General features: G+C 42.3%; 1 protein-coding gene across 11 annotated transcripts in view; it reads right to left on the bottom strand.

Annotated features, from left to right (window-relative positions):
• Positions 1–19914, bottom strand: part of ablim2 (actin binding LIM protein family, member 2) — an 80070-nt gene that overhangs the window by 51490 nt on the left and 8666 nt on the right. For 3 of the 11 annotated variants that reach the window (XM_044020743.1, XM_044020747.1, XM_044020745.1), the window contains exons 1-2: positions 11212–11467; positions 483–653 (exon numbers count right to left, since the gene is read on the bottom strand). In XM_044020743.1, coding sequence (XP_043876678.1) covers positions 483–653; positions 11212–11227 — 187 coding nt within the window. In that variant the 5' untranslated portion in view covers positions 11228–11467. Of the gene's footprint in view, positions 1–482; positions 654–11211; positions 11468–19914 lie in introns of those variants that run through there. The other 8 variants (XM_044020746.1, XM_044020748.1, XM_044020753.1 and 5 more) reach the window with 6 other exon arrangements.

The following is a 19914-nucleotide window of genomic DNA, read 5'->3' as shown; positions in this document are numbered from 1 at the left end:
GCTTTGCAGTATTGTTTTCATCGATGAAGCCTCTCGCTAAAATAATGATGCACTAATCAAGTCCAATACCCTATCTAAGGTCCACTGGAATTGATTATTGATTGAACAGCCATCTGTGTCTTATATCTCATAAATATAAATAAGTCATAGGTATCTTCAGTATCGGTCCGATACTGGTCAAAATGACTGGATCTGTATCGCGTGCTTCACTAAGCACACACTAAAAAAAGTAGCTAATTTTAGCTGAGTCATGTTTATTTCTTCTTTCTGGTGGAAGAATATGTGTTGCACAGTTGGGGAATCTCTGAAATGACTCAGCACAAAGGTGTTAACAGTTTTTTAGTTTGAAAGAATGGTCTAAAATAGCTGGATCTAAGTGATATCGGTATCGGACACAACTTCAGAGGAGATGTTTCTGTTTTCCACAGATGGGGTGAGGTGGGGGAGGAGGCGCGAGTACACAGAGGTGAGCCGTGACATACCTTTACATACGAAGCACTTGATGTGGAAGTGTTTGTTCTGAACCCGCAGGGCCTCGCCTTTGCACGGCTTCCCACAGTTCTGACAGGGGATCGGTCCTCCACCGCCGCCGCCGCCCTGCTTCTTCTTCTGCTGCTGCTCCAGAGGGCTGTGGACAGCCTGCTGCTGAAACACTGCAGGACACGACCACACAGAGACACAGAGAGAGAGAGAGAGGGGGACACTTTGTAAGACAGCGTATGTAGATGCAAAAAAAAAAAACAGACGAATACGAGACGAGAGGAAAACCAGATGCACACACTTCAGGACAGGTCTTTTCTTAAGCGTCATCACAGGCAGTGACTTTATTGTACAACTATCCAGTCCATTATCCACCATCATATTATATCTGTTTGAAAGCCCATTCAATTATTTCAAAATAAAGGCCCCTCAATTCTTTGGTGCTCCATGATACAACTACCTAATAAGTTCTTCTCCAGGTGGGACAGTCATGTACAGTCTTAGAGTGCTTAGAGTCTCATATTGTTACTGTCACGGACAAGGGTGGTCTGGTCCACTGCAGACCGAAGTGGGCCAGACTCACAGAGAACAGGAACTGGCCTTAAAGTGACATAAACCAGAAATTAGATAGGAAGGATCTAAAAGATAAAAACACAATGGGCTCGTACAGAACCTGCCTGTAACCCAAAAATACGAGGCTATGAAACCTGTTTTTCACACGTAAACGTGTTTGTTTTTACTACTCATGACATCGTCTACCTTCGGTCCCTGGAGGACTCGGACTGCCCCGGGTTGTTAGTCTAGTCTAGTAAAGACTCAAATTAATATTAACGGTAACATTTAACAGTTTGTCGGGTGTTTTAGGGGACCAAGAAACATGAAGTCACTGAAGAGCAGAGCAGAGTACAACAACCTTCAAAGAGTCACCAGGCAACGGAAGCGCTTGCCATCTCCATCAAAACACTACTTTACCTTTTCACCCCTTTTATAATAACCACGCCGGAATATTCTCACATGCTTATCAGCCTTTCATGGCATCGGCTGCATAAAAGTCTCTTTGTGTGCTCAGGAAACGCCGGTGTCGTCAGACCGGTTTCACCGTGCCTCCGTGGTTACTGATAATTGGGCTTGGAAAAAAGAGGAGTTGATCAAATGAACTGATTTAGAAAAAAGAGGCAGAGAGAGAGACAGAGAGGGAATCATAGCCGTGAGGCAAGCAGAGCTGCTCTCCTGAAACTCACTAAGAACTTTGTTTCTGGTGGGAATTGTCTTTCTTTCAAGTTCCCTGGATTAACTGGATTATTGGCTGACTGAGATGAAGTAAAATGCACAACGTTTCTCAGGTTTTCAACAATGAGAAATGTCACTCAAATCAAGCAAGAAGAGGCTTTAAATTCTAAAATCGTTCTCTTCCATTGGGTTTATCTGATGAAAATAAAGACAATAAAACAAAAAGCCTTCTGCTTGAATACATTATTTATCCTATTGCAAAAAGCACAACATGCCCCAGTTGTAAACACATTTACCAGCTATTAATTAAGTGTGTTTGCCTTATTTCTAGGAAACAATAAGAGAAGACAGACAACATCGCTCTCATGTCTGGATGTTTGGTGTGGTTTGGCACAAGGACTTATAGGCAGGTGCAAACAACAAGCCCGTCTCTTTCCAAGGTCAAAAACACAGCCATTATTCTGACAGAAACTAAATTCAATTGTGAGAACGGCAAAAGCCAATGAGGCCAGTCATGGTGATCTTATCTGTGTTTCTCTGCCTCTCCTTTACGCCTCACACTTTGTCCAAAGCCAAAATTGAATTTACTCCTTGATGTTAACAGTGAAATGAGTTTAAGAGATTAAGCGGCAGATTACGCAGTGTCACTTTTTATGTCTCTGTGCCAGTGGTAACCTTGGCGACAGAGTCTCTTGAGAGAATTCCCTCAAATGTGATACTAACGTCTACTTGGACACGTTCCGTGACTTGACAAAACACATTTTCAGCATGGAGAATGCTATACCTCAAGCCACAGTAAATAGTTTTAGCAACAGTGGTAAGACTGCACTACATATCTAGACAAACGTGGATGTAAACTCAAGCTACAGTGGTTTGCAGGGGTATACAACTATAAAACTAACTTACTCCATCTCTAGCTTGAGGTATAATCATTTATCTTGAAAGTTCCGTTTTGTTTCTACCATTCCACACAAAAAGGTATTGGCCCATTTGTGCCCTGCTCTGCTGGGGGATTCTTGACAGGAGAGTAAGAACAGCCACCAGACCAAAGAGACCCACAGGAGCAACACATTCATCAGCAAAGTTTTACAAGGGCCTCTCACCCACAGTGGGGGTACCAAGCCATTTCTCAGCTTTGTAGAGTGTGCGACTGTGAGTCCAAGACAAACACAGCCTCCCAAACCTACTTAGACCTCATTACAATGATAAACCCTTATTCCAGAGATTCAACTGTAAAATCTCCAAATGGGAAATGCATCACGGAGACACTTAGCATTCATAGGGTCAGCAAATATAATGAAAATGTGGAGAGAGGAAATTCCTTGCGGAGTTTTCTTTGGATGACACTTAAGTCCTCAGAGCTGCTTTCATTCAGTCCACATGTCTTTCTTACAATGTGACCTCCGATTTGAAAATGTGCTGACTCCGAAATTGAATTACAACAACAATAGGGATTTTGGGGAGTGTGGTGCCTATATTGTTTTGTACGTAGGAGGTGTGGTTTTACACCAGCTACCAGTGTCGAGTGCAGTTGTGGGCATGCCACCCAATAAAGACGAGAATTTAGGAGGGGAAAGTCTTGAGTCCTCGTAAAATAACAGGTCTAAGACCCGGGTTGATTGCAACCATCTGTAACAGACCATCCAAGAGTAAGACTGGGTATTGGTAGTCATAGGGGAGCCGGGTGGGGCTCTGGCTTCCGATATGACCCAGCATGCAATGCCGTGCCCTTGCACCTGTTGGTGGGGATCCAGTATCTCTACTTCCTCTCCAGGCAACAAATAGAAACGGAAGGCGGGGGATGAGAAGGAGACACGACATGATCTTTAGGGCCAGATGTAGAACCTAGCGAGTTGCACCAGACATTCAGGCTGCCAGTGGTCTGTGATAAGGCTCCAGTATGCTGTCAATGGGGACGTGGGGGAGGTGGTGGAAGTGAGAGGTTGTTGCTGTTTATAGTTGATAAATTTAGCTGCTCAAATGTATAATGAGGAGTCAGTATAAACCATGGATGTATCACCGCTGCTTCTGTCCTTGTTAGGCTTCATGACAGGCAACAAATGTGTTTCCCAAGGGCGCAGTTTGCACCAGTGAATTGCTGTTCGAGCAAGTGACTTACACTAAAGGGGTCAAAGGTTGAAGACCTCGTGGCCTTGACATTTCTGTGCTAATCTAGATGAAGAGAGAGCTGGGTGAAAGACTACAAATGAGCTGATTTGTTATCAGTCCAGTAAAATACACAAGATACTCAGATACTGGAGAAAGAAAAGAGTAAAATACTATATGAAGAAAAGGCTTCATTCAACACAGGCAACATGCTTTAGAGAGACGTCTGCCATGACAGTGGAACTCCAGTAGAGGATGTAAGAAGTGGAAATGATTTGGACATTGGTGACTTTGGCCTTGATAAGTTCCACACAAATTCAACAGAACATCGCAAAACCAGTCTCGGCCTTCACCGAGTTGTTCCTGCATGATTGTTTCTTGCGCGATTTTTCCTGCATTTGTGCTTGAAAGAAGCACCACAAACACTTACGTTGTTACGAAATCAACCTGTACAGATAAGTTGGTTATGTCTGGATACACAAATCTAATTTGGTCACTCGCAGACAATGTGCCTGATTTGGACAGACAGTGACTTAATTCATGCTGTCGTGCAGAGCAGCCTGGAGAGTTCAAAACCTACCACCCGCCCCCCAGAGCCACCCTCTATCCTTCCTACTCCAGCCTGTGTCCTGTGCTCTCCAGTTGCCCAGTTGTCCATATCATCAATCACCCTTTCGGGTGTCTGTTCTCGGGCTGACAGCCACTACTGATGCTGTTGTCCTAGAGGCTGCCGCCACCAAGCAGGCAGCTATCTGAGCAATTCAACACTACACGTCTGTATTGTCCACACTCACACCACTGGAAGCCCCTGAGAACACACACTGAGTGTTGGCAGACGTTTGCGGCTAACAACCTGCACAAATGTACCACACAAATGCCCAAACATGGGCATGAAGCTACAAAACGTGGATATATAGCATCTGCCTCTGATGCCTCATGAAATAGAACTCTCACAGTTGCCCTATATCTTCTCATGCATGGTCAACAACTACATATTTGAAATCTTGCTCAACGCCAAACTACTGCTACTGGGATAGGAATTTTAAAAAGGAACACATTTCAAGTGACTTCTGCAGCAACATGAAATGTCTTATAGTGTACACACACTGGATATATGATAAGGGATACACAAGCAACTTTATCTCAAATGCCTTTTCAAGAAGTCATGCTCTAGCACCTGCTAAAAATAGAGTTCCCTCAGCTCGTGGGGATCCCATGGTGCTCTGCAACATTCCTGGTGTGAACCATCTGCAGAGGTGGCGGGGGATCAAACTGCTCATATTACCACGGCCGGAGTACTTTGTGGTTGCCGAGCTGTTGACCTTGGGGACTTTCACTCTCATATGTAGAAACGCACCATCATACGCCAAAGAAATGCAGATTATGTGCGTGTGTTACTTTCATGGAAACGTTCAGGGCATAATGGAAATACTTGGACTCCATCAAGAGTTCTATGGAAATGATACCATCCATCCATCATCCATCCATCTTCTACCTGCTGTGCCAATCTCAGCTGACATAGGGTGGGGTACACCCTGGATAGGTGTTGCAAGACGTGGATCATAAGCTCTAGTGTCAGAAACCAAGATCAAAATAAGGACAGAGCTCTTGGCATCTTCAATAGACCTTCTCGTTTCGGGTGGCTTCATCCAGCTTTCTCTGGATCCTCTAGTCAGCCACCAAACACAGGGACGTCTGCATGTCGTCGAAGGACCACAGTGTATTTTTTAGGACAGCAGCCATGTATGCTCGCTGTAACGCAGTCTTGGGCAGTCCGTATCGGCTCAGCTTGCTTTGGAACCTCACCAGAGCAGGTACAAAAACAACAACAGGTACCGGGTACTATTCCTGAGGGACACATGCTACACTGAATCAGTGTACAGTTAAAACTTATCCCGTTTGTGATGGTGCTTTGTTGATGGGATGGCTTGTCTGTGGATCCTACATAACTACTGTACTGGGACTTTAGCCTCTAGCAGATCTAACCAAGCCGTACAGGTTCACAGGGTTTGAAGTACATGGTCCTACCCAGTATATCTACCATCAAGATACAGAAGCAACGCATACTTTGATGCTTTATGCCCCTAAGACGAAGAAGGACAAACAATTTTGTAGTTGTACCCACTACCGTCACAAGAAATGCGATTTAACATAACCATGGATTGTTTTATAAAGTTGCAAATGGAATCTGAGCTTGCCCAAAGTATACGTGCAAAACACATCAAGACATACAACAGACTTGTTCAAGCTTTTGAACACTATCGACTGATTAGATTTACCGCAAGGAGAGTTTCTAAGAACCTGCTGAAACCTGGCTCGCCTTTCATTACCTTCTACTGTACATGACCATTACTTCACTGCCGGAGAGTTTCCTGTCCACCGTCCAAACAGAAAACCCACTCCATTATCTCACACTAGTTAGAAGCCAAGAAAAAGACATGAAGTCAGCCTGTTGGCCAAGTCGACTGACAACCACTGCTACATTAAAAACAGGAGCAGAAAAACAACGATCTTATCTTGGTATGATTATAAATACACGGGGCAGATATTATACGTTTTTCATGCAAGGGCCTGAAAGTCCACCTGTGCAACCTGACCGCGGCAGCATTTGATTCTCGACCTGAGGTCAAGCACTACAGAAAGCTGACCTCCGACCTCCCTGGCAAATGACACCAGTGCAGCCTTGTTGGCTCAGCCCTTTTTTAAGATAAGGGAATGTCATATAAACAGAGAAGTTTAAAGCATAAATTACAATTTATTAGGCATGTTTTGATACTGGAAACATGAATACTACTGGAATACTATTTCTCATAATAGCAATACAACGGTAACCACAGCATTATCAAATCAGCCATAAATCTCCAAAAATGGCAAATGTTGGCCGTCTCATGAATATGGTCTTTGTGCAGAGACATACAATTCATGAAATTCCTTTGAAAGATGAGTCTGTGAATATTTCAGCCACGAAAATCCCTACTAACAGATACAATCCCGTGAGTTACTGGAAGAGCCTGCACTGGAACACCTCTCTCCATATTGCTGCTTCTTGAAAATGAAAACACAGAGAGTTCAAACGGCACAAAAAGCAGGATTAAGTATCACTGACACACTGGATTATTGAGACTTCACGAGACATTTTTGGCAATAGGAGCGAATGAGTGCCCTAGTTTCGAAATCGACACTCACACAATACTTGACTGACATGCACAGATCCCTGACCTCGACACTAAATTCAACACCTATAGGTTGAATTGGAAGGCAAACTGTGAGCCCGATTCATACGACCAATCCTTGTAGGGAATTTAAGGATCATTCTGGGAATGGGAAATATGGCTAAATTTGACTTTTTCATTCATAGTAACTGAAGTTTCACAATTTATACGCCGTCAATATACTGTTTTTAGTCTAAATGAATGAGTTGGCAGTGTTGAGAGGCATCAACACAAAGTTTGACACTATACCTGGAAATCAGAGCATTTGAGGAATCTTCCAATATCTTGTCTTATTGTTTGTTTGGCTTGAAATGACATGAATAAATCAGTTATCCGAACATTTTTAATGTGTTAATGGTGGCTATGTACTATTTCGGAAACTAGGACAGGAGGGAAACATTAACACAGACTGAGCCTGGGGACAGAGTCATTTTTGGAAACAGATAATCATTAATGATGAGCGGAACAGGTAAAAAGTGCCGCGTAATAACGGGGATCGAGTGACTGGAGCATGGACACGGTGATGCAGCAAAACTGAGAACTGTAGCATAGCTCAGCTCTTTCCAGCACACGTGTGAGTCTGTGCTTGGTTATACTGCGGATATATCTGCGAATGTCATGACTGTGCAGCAGGAAAAGCTGATTGTGAGGGGAAAGAGCCGGGAGTAAAGAAGACAGTGAGCGATTGGAGCTGCTGGCTAGTTATTTTAACCCAGAGAGAAACAGCATGACTCATGAATAGAAGCTCTCTCTCTCTCTCTCTTTCTGTAGAAAACACTGTGTCAGCTTTTTTGAGCAGAGCTGGTTGCAGAAACGCCAGCATATGCCAAGCAGGTTTGGCACCTGAGGGAGAAAGAGCCAGTGCAACAGCAGCTGGATTCAAAACAACACATGCATTATACAGTTCAAGTGAGCATTTTAACCAGAAAACGCAGGAGGTTAATGCACTTTGTATAGATAACAACACTTTCCAAAGCTGAAGTAGCCACTTGTAAACAGAGAGTCGAATGACAGAGTGCTGAGTCATTTATAGAAATGAATCTAATTTTAACATCGCTCTGCTCTGTGGGTTTTTTTAATTAACTTATTGATTCGATTTAGTTTGGGTAAACCCACCACACACACAGCAGTTAGAAAACAACCAAATTAGCTGATGATTTAGCAATAATCATTATTAATGTTAGTGACATTTTACAGTTGATTTCAATGGATTCATTTCTACCCGAGTGTTATTCTCTTTATTTTATTTATTGCCAGTCTTTTATAGACTGTGTTTGCATTAGTCTGCCATCTTAAACTTTATTGAAGCTTAACATTTAAATATGAATAAAGTTTGAGTGATTGATTAATTCCTGACTCTCATCTTGCATCTTATATAAAGTATTTACGTAAATATCAATACATCCCATCGCATATTTGTGTCCATAATTATTAAATCGTGACAAGAATAAAACATTTGGGAATTACTCTCATAAAGCAACGTTTTATTTTAACTTCTAATTCTGACAAATTTCTCATTTCCTAGAAATGTTTCTGTCCCCGTTTTACAGCTGAAGGCTTGTTGTCATCGGCTCCATTAAAAGACCAGGCAAAATAACCAAGTATTCCATGTGTTCAGAGCTTAATACATCCTTCCTCTGTGCTAAAAGAGCTCCATTGTTAAAACTCTTAAAACTATTAAAAGCACATTCAATAAGCCATACTGCTGACCTGGGTGACATGTGGATTCATTACCATGAATACACACAATGTGGGTTATTTTGACCCCCACAAAAATAACCACCAAAGAACTCCACATGGAGGGATATGCTTCTAAAAATATAGTCCCCGATAAGTGCACCTTTGTCTTAAAAATAAAGAATTATGCGCGTGAATACCAAAGGCAGCATAGGAAACACATTATTTAGTGACCAAGACAAACACGTAGAACCAGCTTTGTTTGAATTCTTAGAGAATAGGCTATAAAATGGCAGCGGGGGTACCGGTGGACACCGATGGACACACACGCGGTTTGTTTACTGGCAGGCCTGGAATAACGTCAGGCGTCACTGTGACTGCTGACAACCAGCCATGGATTACATCACAGGCCCAGGATCCACTGTCCTTGGCTGGGACTGAGATGCAGCCTGTAGTCGTGTGTGTGTGTGTGTGTGTGTGTGTGTTAATGACTGTGTGCACATGGTTGTTTACTCAGTGTTTCTCCCACATTCCATTTAAATGTGCACGCACAAAACTATGTAAATCTTTATGTGCAGAAGCACATGGCCCAGTGTGTGTGTGGGTGTGTCTCCTGTGTTTCCATCCCGCTGAACTTTACTAGTTTCATCACGTTGTTATGAAAGAACGCATTTACCTCCCTGTTTTACATAGTTACAGCCCTGCTGTTGGAAACACAGTGCTAACACTAAAGGCGGCTGAGGACAAGACACTTTGGGACAAGAGGAAATATTTGCGGTGTGTTTACATGGAAAAAAAAGAACAGTGGGGTCAACAGGGTAGAGGTCAACTGTGCAAAGTTGTGATTTAGTGAATCTACTTATACAATATACATAACCTCACACCTGTGTACTAAAACCAATATGTTTCCAACTAATACTGAGTTGCCAATATTAATATTTGACTTTAGCAAGCTGCAAATTCAACATGCTACTAGCCACAGTTAGCTTTGATAGGTCACTGTAAAGTAACATGATTCTGGGGTGATGATTTAAAAACACCTATTAACATTGTTTATATCCACAACCATACAGTAAATCACCAATGTTCAATTCTTAAGTTTTTTTTTCTACAACCATACAAAGTTCATGTGTTGGCCATCAAACCTACTAAGCTATCTTTTTTTGTTAAGTCCCTATAGCTGCTGTAGGCTAGTAGTAGCTAACTAGAACTACCTTTTATTACAGTAACATTTTCATCAAAACCCTCACACCTAGACAAGAACAACACATTTCCAACTATTACCAAGTTGTCTTTAGCAAGTTAAAAAGGCTACTAGCCACAGTTAGCTTCGGAAAGTAAAGAAATGGTAGGCTATGTAAAAAAGGTATGTAAAGAAACATGACTCTGGGGTGATTTTAAAACACATATTAACCTATTATTAGCCTGTTTTAACATTAACATTGTTTTTTTCTAAGCCTTCAACCTGCTATCTACTTAACTGATGCCATTAACGCAACCAAAACTGGTCAACGATCAAGGATATTGATGTTCTTTTCAAATTAGTAATAGAACGACTTTATTGTCCTCCTGTTGCATACAAAAGACAGATTTGTCTCTGCTTTTGTCCATAAAACAATGCCTTTTGTGACAAACTGAATCAAGACTTAGCCAACTACCATGCTAGCATCTGTTGTAATTTAATTATGAATGCTAATGTGTGTTTGAGTTCATTTTCTAAACGCATCATAAAAATTAAGACTTCATTAACAACAAACAAAATATTATGTTAGCATATGTTTATCATAATATTTATTAGTAGTGTTTTTAGGGACGCTAATACTTTTAGGATTGTTTTGTTTGTAATAATAGCAAAGTTGTACAGATGCACCTCTTACTTACAAAAAATGTAAAGAATCACAAGACAGTAGACAATCACCGAGTCCAAAAATGACTCTATAATGTCCTGATGAAATACTGAAGACACTGTGTACAGTGATTTTTGCTTAGTAACTGGCCCTGACCCTTTTGTAAGCAGACCAAGTGGCTGAGCTCCCGGCGTGAGAGATTCAGGCAGGAGACCAAGACAACAGTGTTGTTGCCAGGCATGTTGCAGGCAGGACGCACACCAACCTGCAGCATTTAAGCATTCAGCACTCAGCATTCCTGCTGCCACACAGACTTGTTGTTGTTGTCGTCGTCGCCGTTCACGCTGTATTCAAACGAAAAGTGCTATATAGGCTTCTGACTGGTGTTGCATAATAGGAAACCTGTTTAGCTGTAGGTGAGTGACTGCTGCTTACATAGTTAAATGTCCCGTAAATGCACACAACCTTTACAGGTTTTACAGGGATTTCCATGTTTTAAAGTTGTGAAGTTATTATTTCCTTAACTGTTTAATGAGTAGTTCATGGATGTGAGACACAGACAGGTTAGTGCTGGGTAATATACAAATCATTAGTTGCCACTCCTCCTCCTCTGGCAGGTGAACACAGCACATACAGGAAGATAAAAGTGTCTTTATTACCTTTTTCCTCTGGCATTGTCACTCAGCCGTTTAAACCCAGATGTGATTTATTGTCACGTCCTTTAATGATAATACTTATTGGCGATATCCACAACAAATCTTTTTTTTTTCAGAGTCCTGCGACGGTGTTGCGACACATCCTCCGCACGCTCTGCGGCTCTGGTGTAATATTAGCTGGGAGCACGGAGTGAGTGCTCTGTCTGTCACTATCTCTGGAATGAGCTGTGGGTCATATGACTCCCTATGTCTCTCTTTCTCTCTCTCTCTCTCTCCTACCTCTCTGAGTTATTGCAGCTATCTGTTATAAATAGAAGCATGTGCAGCTCAAAGAGAATGACACCTCCTCCTGGTAATCAGTCGCTGGGTGTGTCCCGCTCCTCCCTGTCCACACAGAAAACGTCCAATGTGCTTAAAAAACATGCACGACTCTAAACTCTTCAGGGTGAGTGGGAATTGATATTTTTTACGGCACCACTTCGCTGACAAATATTCTCAATTTCAATCCTATTAATGTGAATAAACGTGGCAAATACTGCACCCTATGAGGCAATTTAGACGTAAATAAAGTAGTAGTATTTTGCGTTAACATTCTTGTGATTCTGCACTCTAGGAGACTGAGATTTGAGCAAGACAACATTCCTCTAGGAAGGAAGTACATCTACTCAAAAACCTTTTAAATATTACACAAGTTACTTCCAGTGTTTGCACTTGGAAGTAAACAGTCATTAGCGCCTTTTCAAACTGGACCAAAAACACACACACAAACATCTGGTGTTTTTGTGCTTAAAGGTCATCGACACATTTCTGGTAAGGTCAAACAAAAATGTCTATATTTATATATACTGTAAATATAGTGAGTAATATGTCCATGTTGTCATGTTTCAAAAGTATTTGACTTGGCTTAAATTACATTAGGATTACAAAATGAGCTGCAATCACAACATTACAATAGATTTGCTTTTCCCAAAAGTCATTCAGCTCTAATTCCTGGGTTAAGGATTCTTTAGTGGTCAGAGCTTATGAATGTATGAAATCCAGGTGGTCAAACAAATGTTCACCCCTTCATGTATAGCCTAATAAAATAAGCTACCAGTTGACAGTGTGTGTGTGTGTGTGTGTGTGTGGCTTTGCATATGGCTGCCATAGATAAAACCTACAGCTCAAATTCTGAGGCCACAGCCAAACTTGTGAAGCTCACCTTTCAGCCGTGACCTTCTGAAAAGGCGATGGGGATAATGAGAGGCTTATAAGTGAATAATTATGTGCCAATGCATCTCACATTCAGGGGCAGAAATAACTTTCCTTTAGTATTAGAAACTGTGCAAACAACACAGTGACACTGGCAAAGGTCACTGTCTCATTGTGATTTCTCTGACATGTGTCGCAATTGGGTCAAAAGGGTTTCGTGTTGTGGCGCATTCTCACACAGTTTCTATCTATCTATGTCAACTTTAGACGATTTGCAATTTGCTAATTTCATTTCGATTTGAATATTTCTCCAGACCAGCTGGTGTTGCTTTGTAAACTGCTCACTCTCCCACACCAAATCCCAATAGAGAAAATTAGCAATTTTAAATGACAGCACACAGATGCGACTGATCCACTGCTGCCTCTATGAGTTAAGTCATACTGTGTTATAATGTGACTTTGGCATTTGAAATCCTTTCTTCTACCATTTTAACAGAAATTTACCAGCAGAAGACCAGCGACGTTTTTGTCCGACAGGCTTAAAGAAGTTGATTTTCTCCACGACCTTTGGTGCATAGGACAGAACCATTTACGGAGCATGAATGATTTCTTTTTAAACCATATCAGAGGAGGCACCAATGATAAGAGATGATTAAAAAGCTCATCACGCCACACAGGTGATATAGATGGTTTTTTTTTTTTGTATCTGTTATGAGTTTAAAGTGAAGGTGAAGTTGAAAATGATCTCAGATAATGCAGATGTTTACATAAGGAACTGGTTGATGCGGTTAGTCCACTTGGAAACACTCGTCACTGCTCGACCGTTGCATTTTTGAACGGCAACACACGATCACAATCTTCAACAATCAACAAATGTCCTCATATCTGATTTTATGTTCAAGGTGACTCTCAATATTGAGCTGGTATCTAATCAATATCCAGGCGGTTCCTGTAAACACAGCAGCTGTTCATCCACAGGAGTAAGAACACAAGGTTGACAGGATGTAAACTACAGTACAGGAAGAAGCTGGACATCAATAACTATCACGAAAACACAGCCCGGTTCATTTTTGTGTCTGTTTTCTTTGCCGAATTTTCAAATGAGCCACAGCGACGACTTAATAGCCCCCTTTACATGATCTGCAATGTAGCGTGACTTGACTAACAAACCATTAGGAACTCGCCGCTGTCAATTTGAGGGTCGGGTAAATGGCCGCATGATGTGTCTGCACAAAGTATGTACAGAGCGGGGGGGACAATGAGGTCATTCTTCATTCAGATGCCGGTGGGTCACCTTAGGGTAACGATAAAAGCGTTGGACCCTCTCCACGACCTGGGCCCCAGTAAAACAATGGACACTTCCACAGTGGTGAAGTAAGCAGCCACTCATTAGGCGCTGGGCCAAACTTTCAGAGCCAGAAGACCTGACAGAGACTATTCTGCAACTACAAATCAGCTGATTAGGCTTAATCAGCCTAAATGTCATTCAGAATTGGGAAGAAAAGATAAGGAATGCAAGGAGTCCTACCTGGAGGACACGAAGCGTCACTTGGAACTTCCGCTAAACTATAAACTAGCTCCATAACTTTACAGTCAGGGGTAACGTCAGGGATTAAAGCTTCCTACGTCGTTTGACATCTTCTGCATTGTTTCATTTTTTTAGTAGTTAAGGGATTCCCGAGGGATTCAACATGACCTCTAAAATGAATAAGCAGAGCACTGCTGTGTCCCTCTGACACACACAGCCGCCGCGAAATTCTACAACTCGTCGCCAAATACTTTTGGTAACTTCTGCAAACACCGACTGTAAAGCATCTCTCTGCATCTCTGGCTGACAGATTACCAGAGATGAGATGGGGCTGGATTATTATTAAAACAAAGAAATGGGACAAAAGTGTGCAAATAGTCAATAGGCAGGGGGTGAGATAAGGTTTTATATCACCACAGAGATAAAAAAAATATTGATTAAAACCTGGAAATGATGTTTCTCAAATCCCTTGTTTTGTCCACAAACTTTGTTTCTTTGTTCTATAGAGTAAAGAAACCAGAAAATATTCACATTTAAGAAGCTGAAAAATCAGAGAAAAAACACTGAAACCCTGTACTTGATTATCAAAATAGTTGATGATTCATTCAGTACTCGATTAATAACTGGTTTAAAAAGAAATATACTCCAATAAAGTACAGCAGAAAGACTAGTTTCTAAAGGCCATGAATGGGATTTTCTCACGTGCATTCACTGAGCATTTATCCCACTTTCTCAGAAGCAGTGATTCAGTCAAATGTAATTGTTGTTTTTGGCCTGAAGTCTGACACAAATATTCATGGCTCCCAGAGAATGAATCCTAACCACGCTGAAATTCCATCAACTCTCCTTAAGCGGCATCATAAAGTTGGAATTTGTGGTCTTCAGTGGAGTGTTAACACCTTCACAGAGAATGCATTATATTATTAATATTGTTGTGCCAACTTCAGATCAGTGGATTCTTTCATCCAGTGAAATATGGCAACATCTCCATTCTGTTTCATGTGTTTTCAGCTTCAGGATCGGCCGCAAAAAAACAAAGGCCGCCTCTTCAACGATAGCAAAAAAGAAAAAGAAAAAGAAAAGAGGACAGTTCCAGCCTGAGCTGCATTCAAAGCTGTCACACACTGCAGGTGAATGAGCATCTGTGGTGTGGCAGACCGGGCCAGGCCAGGCCGGGCCAAACCCAGCAGGAGCCCATTCAAAGAAATGACCAAAAATAACAGACAAGTAAAGACTGAGCTGATTGTCGAGGGGAGACACGCCGGTGGGACGGAGCTCTGTAACGTGGCCTCATTTCATCTGCGACAATTCACTCCCGTCACACACTTCCTCTTCCTCTTCTCTCCCTTCTGTCCCTCCCTGTCATCTGAAGCTGTGAGGGGTCATCACCGGAACATTACGTGAAGGAAAAGGCTTCAGCAAAATAGTAGGAAGCTTCAGGGTGAATGGTGGACTTTGTCATGTGACTCAGCTGGAGGCACACCGCTCTCTTCTCTCTCTCATATGGGTGTGTGTGTGTGATCTGCATTGCAAATCATCCCACACCAGAGCAGCAGCAGAGCGTCTACAACATGATTTGAGGCAACATGACGAACATTTATGCCCACTTTAGGCTGTTGTCGTATGAATCCAGGCATCAATCCTCCCTCCTCTCTTCTTGTGAGACATTCAGACTGAAAACAATGACTCAGCTGCTTCTCCTCCTCCGACTGCGATCAATGACAATCCGGGGCTTTCGCTCGGGCAGCCTTCGGGCAACAACTTCGTCATGTGTGGCACTGAGGCGAACACACACAGGTCTGCGAATGTTCAAACTCAAATCCCGGAACTCGGTGGATCACTGCATAGCAGGTTAATACATGATGATTTTAGCCTGAAGTAGTGAAGTGAACCAGGATTTCATTAAAGAGCCGGGACTTCTGAGGCCCTGGTGACCAAATGTGTGCTGGGAATACTGGCTGCCTGGTTAATGGATCAGAGAATGAGGGATCACAGAAAATGAGGAGGTAGGCCTCTCTCTCTCTGTCGCTCTCTTTCATTAGTATGTATGAGCGTACATGAGTGTGTGTGTGTCTCTGAAATACACCATCGACCCCGATTCCAAATCCCAGCACCACTCGTAAAACAGTTCAGTTTAAAGATTCAAAAGAGTTAAAAGATTCCATTACAGTGGAGATGGAGAACCTTTAAGAAGAATTCTAAATCTCATACCTAAGGATCCCTTCATTTTAAGGTTTTAAGTCACTTTTCGTGTCCTGGATTTACATGCCGAGTCGAGACTGTACAGTGGAAAAGTTGTGTCCCAATCCCTATTTCTCTTTTACCTCCTGTTTAGATCACCCATTAGCATTTTAGTCTACAGAGTTTTTGAGGTCCATGATGGCCTTTTCTCACTTTCTTCTCGTCTCCGTTGCTATTACCAGCCACATGTCAGCTGAAAGAGTTTGAGTTGTATAAAAAGTGCTTGATTGATTGGCGTAAACTGTGGATTCCCAATTTGGTCCGCCTTCCTAAGAAAGAAAAAAAATTGTCACTGCTGCCCAAAAATAATCCTGAGACAGTTCGGATCCTTCCTTACATGAGGATGGATGGACACTTTAGGTCTTTTTCAGCAGTACAACCTGAAAAACGTTGGGTTAGTTGGTTATATGTAAACAAACCATGAGGAAAGCAAAGCTTGCATGGACACAAACTACTCAGGATTTCAAAATGAATGAATAAATGTGTCCAAATGAGTTATTTCAGACAGGTTCCATGGGAGGGTTTTACTATTCATTGTTTATTTCAGGCTATTTTTGACATTTAGTCAGAAACACCACTGACACATGATCTGCTGCGGCAGAAATCGCTAAGAGACATAACTCGTGCGGTCGATCCGTCAAAGGTCACGAACGTGAGTACTTTTGTTTTTTTGTTCAATCTCCATGTTACTCATACGTGGCTGTGTCGGGCGGATGTGTGGGTTCCACATGAGACGGAGGCAGAAAAGCATCATTGTTTACTGAGTTCTGCTCTTGAACGTCCACTCCCACCAAGACATGAAATACCGAGCGAGTGCGGCAGAGACCGCAAATCAAACTCTGCAGTGATGTAAGCTGCGGTTTGGTGGACACACACACACACACACACTGCCTCACTCACCGCCAGCTTTAGATTTCCCCTTAAGGGAAGGCGGGGATGATAAATGAGGCTGTAACCAATGGCAACGGGCAGAGGGAGGGATGGAGGGACGGACGGACGGCTGTCGTCTCTAGACTCAAACTAGTTCTCCGCAACCTGCTGTGACCTGGAATGACCTTTGACCTTTTGTACCCATAGAGCACATATAAGCGTCTTCAGGTCTGCAGCCCAAAGCCAACACAGAGGTAAGATTATGTTGGATAGCCACCAGGGGGCGACTGCTTCTAACTTTTTTTTTTTTTTGTAATTTTTAACATCAGCAAACATTGTCCTGAGGAGTTTATGGTTTCAATCACTAGTTTTACATCTGGTTTACTAGAAAAGATTGTCAATTTTGAGCACCGGCCAAATCGCAAACCTTGAGGCTTCAAAACAGGAGTTGTGATTCTTACGACGAGTTAAACTGTCTTTCCTGAAAGAAGTATCTCATACTTTTTTCTCTGCTAAAAGGGCTTTTCTGATTTGTAAATATCAGCCAGACTTATTAAACTGGATTGGTGGACTGATTAAAAACACTGGTGCCCGTGAACTCTTTTCATGTGGTTTTAAAAGCATTTTTTCCTCCCCGCATCACAACTTTCTCCGTCCATTAAAAGGACACAGCGAAATGTCCCAATGGAGAACAATCTGCAACAAATCCTCCAATAGCGGGTCTTAAAAAAAAAAAATTGTGGTCTGCTGCTTGGCGGATGCTTCGCTTTTGTCACACGCCTCCTCCAACCGCCAACCCCTGGTGACAATCTTTGCCCTCAGATGTTCGTAAACAACATCATCGCTGGTGATGTGTCACAGAGGCGGGAAAACGTAATCTGGGAGAAAATGTGTTCCATGTGAAAACGTAATTTTCGGGGAGGAGGCAAGGATTCCTGGTTGTTTTACTTGTTTAATCTCTCTTCATGCTGCCGGTCTTTTAATGTGGCACCGCAGTCATTCTCCCTGTAAATGTCTTAAAAAGCAAAGTCTCACGCTGTTTTCAGTGGAATTAGAGGGGGAAAATAATTGGCCTTTTTGATGTAAATGATTAATTAGCAGGAAAAGCACAGGTTTTAACCTTTTGTTGACATCAAATTCAAGGACTTTCCAGGAACAATTCAAGGACAGAATGTGCTGGCACAACTTAAGATGGAAGAGACGCTTCGCCCCATAGTGTCCACTTTTACACGCTGCATGTGGACAAGTGATTGTCCTTGGGATCTTGGTCAAAGTCAGTCTTTGTGATTTTCTTCGGTGAGTCAGAGATCTTGGAATTTGCATTTCCCAGGCGTCACGTCGTCATTTGATGTTACTCACTCATTGTTCCGCATGGAATCCCAAGTCACTAGTAATTATGACCCGGCGTTTGAGTCGACGCACATCAAGCAACGCAGGGCATGCAACAGTAGGTGGCGTCGGAGCAGGCAAGGGAGACACTTTCAATGACCCATGTCTATTTAAGGGTGATTTTTCGAAAGCCTTCAGATTCACAAACTTTCATGGATTTCAACCGGGTTTTAATTAAAAACACTGATGTAAGTCCAGTTCCTAGTCAATAATACTCTGATAAAACAGCTGTCATCAATGTACTGTTGCACGATTGCCGCTATCATTTTCCAGGTGTGCAAAATAATCTCACACAAACAAACTTCAACAAAAACCTCGATGTGTCACGCACACGAGCCGACTGAGCCGGATCCATACGAAATCCATACGACGCGCGCTCGTCATCGTCGTCGTCGACGTGAAGAAAAATCTGCCTTGGCTACATTTTCCCCTCTGCTGTTGAGCAGGGAATTAACACGACAGATAAAAAAATCGTGAGTCTGACCCACATTTAGGTTCCGACTTTAAAAACATCTCAATAAAAAAAACCCGCAGTGATTTAGTAAGAACTCATCAGTGTAATTGGTTCATTCAGTGGGGAACTGCAGACGGAAATTAGAGACGAGTAGTGAGGGGAAAAAAGAAAGGAAAGGGAGATTAGTGAATGCGGACACACACATATTAATTCTGTCTCTATGACGATCAATCACAGCACAAAAACACACACACACACACACAGGAGAAAGTGAACCGATGAATAATTCACTGAAGCTCATTGATCTTTGCGTCTCAGCACATCGCAGTAATGTGACCCGCGGTTTAAAGTGCACAGTTGGCTCTCACAGCGGTAGCTTCCCATACCTTCCCATGATGCATTTCACCGACACAGAGTGGAAAAACATACGCTGTGTTCCTTCAAACACACCCTACACATATCGCTGTAGCGACAGTTACTGTGAAGCAGTAACAAGAAACTTTGTGTTGCTTTACTCCCCACACCAAACCCCATAAAGAAAATTGACGATTTTACATCAAGGCACACAGGAGTTGGTGATCCACTGCTGCCTCCATTAGTTAAAAAAGTTACTAAGACGATTGAAAAACTTTGTTTTGGTTCATCTATGAGATGCAAACTGAACAAATGAGGCAGCAGTAGACCAGCAACTCCTGTGTCCCGGTGAGCTAAAAACACGGATTTTCTGTATGGAATTTGGTGTGGGAGAGTGAGCAATTAACAAAACAATAAATTTTCTGTGTGTTTCATTTAAATCGGCATTCTACGGCTGCTTTAGCTCCGCCTCTAACGCATCACACCTGCATATCACACACGCGGGACTCTTCACACTCGTACGATATAAAGAATGAGCCGTGCTGCGCGACGCGAGACATGTTCGGAGGGGAAAGTAATTTACGGCAGGGCAGCATGAGATGTCACATTTCTGTGAAACTCTCAAACTGTCATTCACTTTTATAATGCAGGAAGTTCCATGTCTGCTTTGCAACGATGC

Source organism: Solea senegalensis, linkage group LG3, assembly GCF_019176455.1.
Source record: "Solea senegalensis isolate Sse05_10M linkage group LG3, IFAPA_SoseM_1, whole genome shotgun sequence".
Lineage (NCBI taxonomy): Eukaryota > Metazoa > Chordata > Actinopteri > Pleuronectiformes > Soleidae > Solea > Solea senegalensis.
This window is presented reverse-complemented; position numbering and strand designations above follow the sequence as displayed.